Genomic DNA, 11,802 nt, shown 5'->3' on the forward strand with positions numbered 1-11,802 from the left:
CTTAATCAAACTTAATGACCAACATAAAAAATACTACAATTTACTATAGAATACTACAGTACTTACTATGCAATGATATAGTGAACTGTAGTATAATATAGAATACTACAGTACTTACTATACAATGATATAGTAAACTGTAGTATAATATAGAATACTACAGTACCTACTATAGAACGGTGTAGTAAACTGTTGTATACTATAGAATACTACAGTACTTACTATACAATGATATAGTAAACTGTAGTATAATATAGAATACTACAGTACTTACTATAGAATGGTGTAGTAAACGGTTGTATACTATATAATACTACAGTGCTTACTATAGAATGGTGTAGTAAACTGTTGTATACTATATAATACTACAGTACTTACTATAGAATGATGAAGTAAACTGTAGTATCAATCAATCAATCAAGTTTATTTTATATAGCCCTTCGTACATCAGCTAATATCTCGAAGTGCTGTACAGAAACCCAGCCTAAAACCCCAAACAGCTAGCAATGCAGGTGTAGAAGCACGGTGGCTAGGAAAAACTCCCTAGAAAGGCCAAAACCTAGGAAGAAACCTAGAGAGGAACCAGGCTATGAGGGGTGGCCAGTCCTCTTCTGGCTGTGCCGGGTGGAGATTATAACAGAACTATGCCAAGATGTTCAAAAATGTTCATAAGTGACAAGAGTGGTCAAATAATAATCATGAATAATTTTCAGTTGGCTTTTCATAGCCGATCATTAAGAGTTGAAAAACAACAGGTCTGGGACAGGTGGCGGTTCCATAACCGCAGGCAGAACAGTTGAAACTGGAATAGCAGCAAGGCCAGGCGGACTGGGGACAGCAAGGAGTCATCATGCCCGGTAGTCCTGACGTATGGTCCTAGGGCTCAGGTCCTCCGAGAGAAAGAAAGAGAGAAGGAGAAAATTAGAGAGAGCCAAGATTTTCAAAATGTTCATAAATGACAAGCATGGTCAAATAATAATCAGGAATAAATGTCAGTTGGCTTTTCATAGCCGATCATTAAGAGTTGAAAACAGCAGGTCTGGGACAGGTAGGGGTTCAGTAACCGCAGGCAGAACAGTTGAAACTGGAATAGCAGCAAGGCCAGGCGGACTGGGGACAGCAAGGAGTCATCATAACCGGTAGTCCTGACGTATGGTCCTAGGGCTCAGGTTCTCAGAGAGAGAGAAAGAAAGAGAGAACGAGAGAATTAGAGAGAGCATACTTAAATTCACACAGGACACTGGATAAGACAGGAGAAGTACTCCAGCTATAACAGACTGACCCTAGCCCCCCGACACATAAACTACTGCAGCATAAATACTGGAGGCTGAGACAGGACCGGTCAGGAGACACTGTGGCCCCATCCGAAGATACCCCCGGACAGGGCCAAACAGGAAGGATATAACCCCACCCACTTTGCCAAAGCACAGCCCCCGCACCACTAGAGGGATATCTTCAACCACCAACTTACAATCCTGAGACAAGGCCGAGTATAGCCCACAAAGATCTCCACCACAGCACAAACCAAGGGGGGGCGCCAACCCCTAGTAAACTGTAGTATACTGTAGAATAGTATACTACACACTATGGTATTCCTCTAGCATGTGTAGTAACCCGTTTCTAATAGCAATAAGGTACCTAAGGGGTTTGTGGTACAGTATATGGCCAATATACAACGGTTAAGGGCTTTATCTAGGCACTCCTCGTTGCGTCGTGCTTAAGAACAGCCCTTAGCTGTGCTATATTGGCCATATACCACACATCCCGGGGTGCCGTAATGTTTCAGTATAGAATAAAGTAATATAGCCTGTAGTATTGTTTCAGAATAGAATATAGTAATATAGCCTGTAGTATTGTTTCAGTATAGAATATAGTAATATAGCCTGTAGTATTGTTTCAGTATAGAATATAGTAATATAGCCTGTAGTATTGTTTCAGAATAGAATATAGTAATATAGCCTGTAGTATTGTTTCAGAATAGAATATAGTAATATAGCCTGTAGTATTGTTTCAGAATAGAATATAGTAATATAGCCTGTAGTATTGTTTCAGTATAGAATATAGTAATATAGCCTGTAGTATTGTTTCAGTATAGAATATAGTAATATAGCCTGTAGTATTGTTTCAGTATAGAATATAGTAATATAGCCTGTAGTAATGTTTCAGTATAGAATATAGTAATATAGCCTGTAGTATTGTTTCAGTATAGAATATAGTAATATAGCCTGTAGTATTGTTTCAGTATAGAATATAGTAATATAGCCTGTAGTAATGTTTCAGTATAGAATATAGTAATATAGCCTGTAGTAATGTTTCAGAATAGAATATAGTAATATAGCCTCTGGTAATGTTTCAGTATAGAATATAGTAATATAGCCTGTAGTATTGTTTCAGTATAGAATATAGTAATATAGCCTGTAGTATTGTTTCAGTATAGAATATAGTAATATAGCCTGTAGTAATGTTTCAGTATAGAATATAGTAATATAGCCTGTAGTATTGTTTCAGTATAGAATATAGTAATATAGCCTGTAGTATTGTTTCATGTGGGAATGCGGTGCAGTTACTTTTTCAAACAGTGAGAGAGGACAGTCAATACTAGATTGTTCCATGCGGGCTCACACACACACACACGCACGCACGCACGCACGCACGCACGCACGCACGCACGCACGCACGCACGCACGCACGCACGCACGCACGCACGCAGGCACGCACGCACGCACACACACACACACACACACACACGCACACACACACACACACAGAGTCTTGTACAGCTTACCTTGTGGGGACCACACAATTCAGTCCCATTCAAGGGGGGGCGCCAACCCCTAGTAAACTGTAGTATACTGTAGAATAGTATACTACACACTATGGTATTCCTCTAGCATGTGTAGTAACCCGTTTCTAATAGCAATAAGGTACCTAAGGGGTTTGTGGTACAGTATATGGCCAATATACAACGGTTAAGGGCTTTATCTAGGCACTCCTCGTTGCGTCGTGCTTAAGAACAGCCCTTAGCTGTGCTATATTGGCCATATACCACACATCCCGGGGTGCCGTAATGTTTCAGTATAGAATAAAGTAATATATATATTTATCTGCACTAGTCTATAATATATACCTTCCTGTCTGTCTGCACTAGCCTATAAAACACTGCACCTAAATGATCAGGGCATTGTTTTCTGATGTCTCAACCAAATACTGCCTGTATTCAATTAGTTGGCTCCATCTTTAAACCAATTTGCAATGAAGATTAGAGTATTTATCTGCATTTGTAATTGGAGGATCTGATGCAAAAAAAAAGGAATTATGACAAATGAATCAATTAGTTTTTCAAAGATTGAACAGATTGACTGGGCTGAGCACATGAGTTGAGAAGGGAACAGAGAGACAGAGAGAGCGGGGGTGGAATTAATCAAACTCACATTGTCATTGGACCCAGAAGGTTTTTCACTTCTGATTTTGTCGAGGAGTTTTGACAAAAACAAAATGGGGGTTCAAAAACACTTTAAATCAGAATCACAGATATATTAACATCATGGTTAGAATGACAGAGATATTAACATCATGGTTAGAATGACAGAGATATTAACATCATGGTTAGAATCACAGAGATATTAACATCATGGTTAGAATCACAGAGATATTAACATCATGGTTAGAATGACAGAGATATTAACACAATGGTTAGAATGACAGAGATATTAACATTATGGTTAGAATCACAGAGATATTAACATCATGGTTAGAATAACAGAGATATTAACATAATGGTTAGAATGACAGAGATATTAACATCATGGTTAGAATCACAGAGATATTAACATCATGGTTAGAATCACAGAGATATTAACATCATGGTTAGAATAACAGAGATATTAACATAATGGTTAGAATGACAGAGATATTAACATCATGGTTAGAATGACAGAGATATTAACATCATGGTTAGAATGACAGAGATATTAACATCATGGTTAGAATCACAGAGATATTAACATCATGGTTAGAATAACAGAGATATTAACATCATGGTTAGAATCACAGAGATATTAACACAATGGTTAGAATGACAGAGATATTAACATTATGGTTAGAATCACAGAGATATTAACATCATGGTTAGAATAACAGAGATATTAACATCATGGTTAGAATGACAGAGATATTAACATAATGGTTAGAATGACAGAGATATTAACAGAACAGCTTTGTTCTGCCAGGGTACAAGGTGTTATATACTGGTGAGTTGAGGGAAAAGCGTTCCATCATTAACAGTAACATTATACTCAGGAGGATGAGCCTCCACTAGTTTAAATAGCACCTCATCACCACTACATGGTAACATTATACATAGGAGGATGAGCCTCCACTAGTTTAAATAGCACCTCATCACCACTACATGGTAACATTATACTCAGGAGGAGGAACGTCCACCTGCCTAAATAATACCTCATCACCACTACATGGTAACATTATACTCAGGAGGAGGAACCTCCACTAGTTTAAATAGCACCTCATCACCACTACATGGTATTATTATACATAGGAGGAGGAACGTCCACTAGTTTAAATAGCACCTCATCACCACTACATGGTAACATTATACATAGGAGGATGAGCCTCCACTAGTTTAAATAGCACCTCATCACCACTACATGGTAACATTATACTCAGGAGGATGAGCCTCCACTAGTTTAAATAGCACCTCATCACCACTACATGGTAACATTATACTCAGCGTGACTACAGTGGAGAAATATTTTTGACATGTTTTCATGTTTAGATTCCAACCCATTTCCTAAATGCTTTTCTCAAAAAACAAAAGTTTTTAAGAGTTTAACAGCCACACTCCAGAAAACAGAGAGTTTAACTGCCACACTCCAGAAAACAGAGAGTTTAACAGCCACACTCCAGAAAACAGAGAGTTTAACTGCCACACTCCAGAAAACAGAGAGTTTAACTGCCACACTCCAGAAAACAGAGAGTTTAACAGCCACACTCCAGAAAACAGAGAGTTTAACTACCACACTCCAGAAAACAGAGAGTTTAACTGCCACACTCCAGAAAACAGAGAGTTTAACTGCCACACTCCAGAAAACAGAGAGTTTAACTGCCACACTCCGGCGTGTCGTTTATATTCTATTCTCTCGTCTGTGATGATAACTGACATTCGAAGCCCCTCTTACCCCTCACCCAATAGAGAACCAATAGAGACCCAATAGAGACCCAATAGAGACCCAATATAGACCCAATAGAGACCCAATATAGACCCAATATAGACCCAATAGAGACCCAATATAGACCCAATATAGACCCAACAGAGACCCAATAGAGACCCAATAGAGACCCAATAGAGACCCAATAGAGACCCAATATAGACCCAATAGAGACCCAATATAGACCCAATATAGACCCAACAGAGACCCAATAGAGACCCAATAGAGACCCAATAGAGACCCAACAGAGACCCAATAGAGACCCAATAGAGACCCAATAGAGACCCAATAGAGACCCAACAGAGACCCAATAGAGACCCAATATAGACCCAATAGAGACCCAATAGAGACCCAATATAGACCCAATAGAGACCCAATATAGACCCAATATAGACCCAACAGAGACCCAATAGAGACCCAATAGAGACCCAATAGAGACCCAATAGAGACCCAATATAGACCCAATAGAGACCCAATATAGACCCAATATAGACCCAACAGAGACCCAATAGAGACCCAATAGAGACCCAATAGAGACCCAATATAGACCCAATATAGACCCAATAGAGACCCAATATAGACCCAACAGAGACCCAATAGAGATCCAATAGAGACCCAATAGAGACCCAACAGAGACCCAATAGAGACCCAATAGAGACCCAATAGAGACCCAATATAGACCCAATAGAGACCCAATAGAGACCCAATAGAGACCCAATAGAGACCCAACAGAGACCCAATAGAGACCCAATAGAGACCCAATAGAGACCCAATAGAGACCCAATAGAGAGCCAATATAGACCCAATAGAGACCCAATATGTTAAAGTCTTTCTCTCCAGATGGAAACAGTGGCGAGACGGTAGTAATGACTTCAGACAGGCCCTGGGTGAGTCCCAAATAAACATATTCCCTATGGGCCCTTCTCAAAACTAGTGTACTGTATAGGGAATAGAGGGCCATTTGAGACGCAGGCAGCCTCTTAAAATGACATGCGGTTCGGCTCTAATCCCGGAACGACGACGACGAGGGGAAAATAAATACTGAACGAAAAGGTCAATAAGCAGTTTCAGAACATTAAAGAGAAGCATTCGACATCTGAATCTTTTTGGAATGGATTAGCGCCTTTGGCAAAGTGCAGCACCTCCACTGACTGACTGACAGCCCCACCGCCAGATCAATTCATTCATATCCTGGAGCTCCGGTGACGGTGAGAGAGACGCTGCAGAGCTCGTAGAGACCTTTGTTAAATGCCACCTGGACTTTTGAACCTGTCTGTCTCAACTACCCATTTATTTCTCTGCTGCTCTATCAAGTATCCCACCAGAGGACAAGCTGAGGTCAAGTATCCAATCAGAGGACAAGCTGATGTAAAGTATCCCACCAGAGGACAAGCTGAGGTCAAGTATCCCATCAGAGGACAAGCTGATGTAAAGTATCCCACCAGAGGACAAGCTGATGTAAAGTATCCCATCAGAGGACAAGCTGATGTCAAGTATCCCATCAGAGGACATGCTGATGTCAAGTATCCCATCAGAGGACAAGCTGATGTCAAGAATCCCACCAGAGGACAAGCTGATGTCAAGTATCCCTCCAGAGGACAAGCTGATGTCAAGTATCCCATCAGAGGACAAGCTGATGTCAAGTATCCCATCAGAGGACAAGCTGATGTCAAGTATCCCATCAGAGGACAAGCTGATGTCAAGTATCCCATCAGAGGAAAACCTGATGTCAAGTATCCCACCAGAGGACACGCTGATGTCAAGTATCCCACCAGAGGACAAGATGATGTCAAGTATCCCATCAGAGGACAAGCTGATGTCAAGTATCCCACCAGAGGACAAGCTGATGTCAAGTATCCCTCCAGAGGACAAGCTGAGGTCAAGTATCCCTCCAGAGGACAAGCTGATGTCAAGTATCCCACCAGAGAAGAAGCTGATGTCAAGTATCCCACCAGAGGACACGCTGATGTCAAGTATCCCACCAGAGGACAAGCTGATGTCAAGTATCCCATCAGAGGACAAGCTGATGTCAAGTATCCCATCAGAGGACAAGCTGATGTCAAGTATCCCACCAGAGGACAAGCTGATGTCAAGTATCACACCAGAGGATAAGCTGATGTCAAGTATCCCATCAGAGGACAAGCTGATGTCAAGTATCCCATCAGAGGACAAGCTGATGTCAAGTATCCCATCAGAGGACAAGCTGAGGTCAAGTATCCCTCCAGAGGACAAGCTGATGTCAAGTATCCCATCAGAGGACAAGCTGATGTCAAGTATCCCATCAGAGGACAAGCTGATGTCAAGTATCCCATCAGAGGACAAGCTGATGTCAAGTATCCCATCAGAGGACAAGCTGATGTCAAGTATCCCACCAGAGGACAAGCTGATGTCAAGTATCCCATCAGAGGACAAGCTGAGGTCAAGTATCCCATCAGAGGACAAGCTGAGGTCAAGTATCCCATCAGAGGACAAGCTGAGGTCAAGTATCCCATCAGAGGACAAGCTGATGTCAAGTATCCCATCAGAGGACAAGCTGATGTCAAGTATCCCATCAGAGGACAAGCTGAGGTCAAGTATCCCATCAGAGGACAAGCTGAGGTCAAGTGTCCCATCAGAGGACAATCTGAGGTCAAGTATCCCTCCAGAGGGCAAACTGAGGTCAAGTATCCCATCAGAGGACAAGCTGAGGTCAAGTATCCCATCAGAGGACAAGCTGAGGTCAAGTATCCCATTAGAGGACAAGCTGATGTCAAGTATCCCATCAGAGGACAATCTGAGGTCAAGTATCCCTCCAGAGGACAAACTGATGTCAAGTATCCCATCAGAGGACAAGCTGATGTCAAGTATCCCATCAGAGGGCAAGCTGATGTCAAGTATCCCATCAGAGGGCAAACTGATGTCAAGTATCCCATCAGAGGACAAGCTGATGTCAAGTATCCCTCCAGAGGACAAGCTGAGGTCAAGTATCCCACCAGAGGACAAGCTGATGTCAAGTATCCCATCAGAGGACAATCTGATGTCAAGTATCCCACCAGAGGACAAGCTGATGTCAAGTATTCCATCAGAGGACAAGCTGATGTCAAGTATCCCTCCAGAGGACACGCTGATGTCAAGTATCCCATCAGAGGACAAGCTGATGTCAAGTATCCCATCAGAGGACAAGCTGTGGTCAAGTATTCCATTAGAGGACAAGCTGATGTCAAGTATCCCATCAGAGGACAAGCTGATGTAAAGTATCCCACCAGAGGACAAGCTGATGTAAAGTATCCCACCAGAGGACAAGCTAATGTAAAGTATCCCACCAGAGGACAAGCTGATGTCAAGTATTCCATCAAGCTGGAGAGTTTTTTGTGCCTGGTCACAGACAGTTGTTATGTTGTGCACTGAAGTCCAAAAGCAAAGGGAAAAGGTGGGAGGAGGAAGAGGAGGAGGAGGAAGAGAGCGCGTAGATGCAAGAAGGAATTATACAATGAGGAAAGTGATGACGCTGTACGGAAGCCTCTTCCCTCAACTCACAAGCATATAACACCTTGTACCCTGGCAGAAAGCCTCTTCCCTCAACTCACCAGTATATAACACCTTGTACCCTGGCAGAAAGCCCTTCCCTCAACTCACCAGTATATAACACCTTGTACCCTGGCAGAAAGCCTGATGGAAGGCTCTTCCCTCAACTCACCAGTATATAACACCTTGTACCCTGGCAGAAAGCCTCTTCCCTCAACTCACCAGTATATAACACCTTGTACCCTGGCAGAAAGCCTCTTCCCTCAACTCACCAGTATATGACACCTTGTACCCTGGCAGAAAGCCTCTTCCCTCAACTCACCAGTATATAACACCTTGTACCCTGGCAGAAAGCCCTTCCCTCAACTCAACAGTATATAACACCTTGTACCCTGGCAGAAAGCCTCTTCCCTCAACTCACCAGTATATAACACCTTGTACCCTGGCAGAAAGCCTCTTCCCTCAACTCACCAGTATATAACACCTTGTACCCTGGCAGAAAGCCTCTTCCCTCAACTCACCAGTATATAACACCTTGTACCCTGGCAGAAAGCCCTTCCCTCAACTCACCAGTATATAACACCTTGTACCCTGGCAGAAAGCCTGATGGAAGGCTCTTCCCTCAACTCACCAGTATATAACACCTTGTACCCTGGCAGAAAGCCCTTCCCTCAACTCACCAGTATATAACACCTTGTACCCTGGCAGAAAGCCTGGTGGAACGCTCTTCCCTCAACTCACCAGTATATAACACCTTGTACCCTGGCAGAAAACCTGATGGAAGGCTCTTCCCTCAACTCACCAGTATATAACACCTTGTACCCTGGCAGAAAGCCCTTCCCTCAACTCACCAGTATATAACACCTTGTACCCTGGCAGAAAGCCTGATGGAAGGCTCTTCCCTCAACTCACCAGTATATAACACCTTGTACCCTGGCAGAAAGCCTCTTCCCTCAACTCACCAGTATATAACACCTTTAACCCTGGCAGAAAGCCTCTTCCCTCAACTCACCAGTATATGACACCTTGTACCCTGGCAGAAAGCCTCTTCCCTCAACTCACCAGTATATAACACCTTGTACCCTGGCAGAAAGCCCTTCCCTCAACTCAACAGTATATAACACCTTGTACCCTGGCAGAAAGCCTCTTCCCTCAACTCACCAGTATATAACACCTTGTACCCTGGCAGAAAGCCTCTTCCCTCAACTCACCAGTATATAACACCTTGTACCCTGGCAGAAAGCCTCTTCCCTCAACTCACCAGTATATAACACCTTGTACCCTGGCAGAAAGCCCTTCCCTCAACTCACCAGTATATAACACCTTGTACCCTGGCAGAAAGCCTGATGGAAGGCTCTTCCCTCAACTCACCAGTATATAACACCTTGTACCCTGGCAGAAAGCCCTTCCCTCAACTCACCAGTATATAACACCTTGTACCCTGGCAGAAAGCCTGGTGGAACGCTCTTCCCTCAACTCACCAGTATATAACACCTTGTACCCTGGCAGAAAACCTGATGGAAGGCTCTTCCCTCAACTCACCAGTATATAACACCTTGTACCCTGGCGGAAAGCCTCTTCCCTCAACTCACCAGTATATAACACATTGTACCCTGGCAGAAAGCCTCTTCCCTCAACTCACCAGTATATAACACCTTGTACCGTGGCAGAAAGCCTGGTGGAAGGCTCTTCCCTCAACTCACCAGTATATAACACCTTGTACCCTGGCAGAAAGCCTCTTCCCTCAACTCACCAGTATATAACACCTTGTACCCTGGCAGAAAGCCTCTTCCCTCAACTCACCAGTATATAACACCTTGTACCCTGGCAGAAAGCCTCTTCCCTCAACTCACCAGTATATAACACCTTGTACCCTGGCAGAAAGCCTGATGGATCGCTCTTCCCTCAACTCACCAGTATATAACACCTTGTACCCTGGCAGAAAGCCTCTTCCCTCAACTCACCAGTATATAACACCTTGTACCCTGGCAGAAAGCCTGATGGAACGCTCTTCCCTCAACTCACCAGTATATAACACCTTGTACCCTGGCAGAAAGCCTCTTCCCTCAACTCACCAGTATATAACACCTTGTACCCTGGCAGAAAGCCTGATGGAAGCCTCTTCCCTCAACTCACCAGTATATAACACCTTGTACCCTGGCAGAAAGCCTCTTCCCTCAACTCACCAGTATATAACACCTTGTACCCTGGCAGAAAGCCCTTCCCTCAACTCACCAGTATATAACACCTTGTACCCTGGCAGAAAGCCCTTCCCTCAACTCACCAGTATATAACACCTTGTACCCTGGCAGAAAGCCTCTTCCCTCAACTCACCAGTATATAACACCTTGTACCCTGGCAGAAAGCCTGATGGATCGCTCTTCCCTCAACTCACCAGTATATAACACCTTGTACCCTGGCAGAAAGCCTCTTCCCTCAACTCACCAGTATATAACACCTTGTACCCTGGCAGAAAGCCTCTTCCCTCAACTCACCAGTATATAACACCTGTACCCTGGCAGAAAGCCTCTTCCCTCAACTCACCAGTATATAACACCTTGTACCGTGGCAGAAAGCCTGATGGATCGCTCTTCCCTCAACTCACCAGTATATAACACCTTGTACCCTGGCAGAAAGCCTCTTCCCTCAACTCACCAGTATATAACACCTTGTACCCTGGCAGAAAGCCTGATGGAACGCTCTTCCCTCAACTCACCAGTATATAACACCTTGTACCCTGGCAGAAAGCCTCTTCCCTCAACTCACCAGTATATAACACCTTGTACCCTGGCAGAAAACCTGATGGAAGGCTCTTCCCTCAACTCACCAGTATATAACACCTTGTACCCTGGCAGAAAGCCTCTTCCCTCAACTCACCAGTATATAACACCTTGTACCCTGGCAGAAAGCCTGATGGAAGCCTCTTCCCTCAACTCACCAGTATATAACACCTTGTACCCTGGCAGAAAGCCTCTTCCCTCAACTCACCAGTATATAACACCTTGTACCCTGGCAGAAAGCCCTTCCCTCAACTCACCAGTATATAACACCTTGTACCCTGGCAGAAAGCCCT

General features: G+C 43.6%; 1 protein-coding gene across 1 annotated transcript; it reads left to right on the plus strand.

Moving 5' to 3' along the window:
• The first annotated feature begins 6,711 nt into the window (after window positions 1-6,711).
• LOC120037659 (adhesive plaque matrix protein-like) lies at window positions 6,712-8,457 on the plus strand. Its single transcript, XM_038983655.1, has one exon. The coding sequence runs from the start codon at window positions 6,712-6,714 to the stop codon at window positions 8,455-8,457; it is 1,746 nt and encodes a 581-aa protein (XP_038839583.1).
• Window positions 8,458-11,802: the final 3,345 nt, after the last annotated feature.

Source organism: Salvelinus namaycush, unplaced genomic scaffold (assembly GCF_016432855.1).
Source record: "Salvelinus namaycush isolate Seneca unplaced genomic scaffold, SaNama_1.0 Scaffold1801, whole genome shotgun sequence".
NCBI classification, from domain to species: Eukaryota; Metazoa; Chordata; class Actinopteri; order Salmoniformes; family Salmonidae; genus Salvelinus; species Salvelinus namaycush.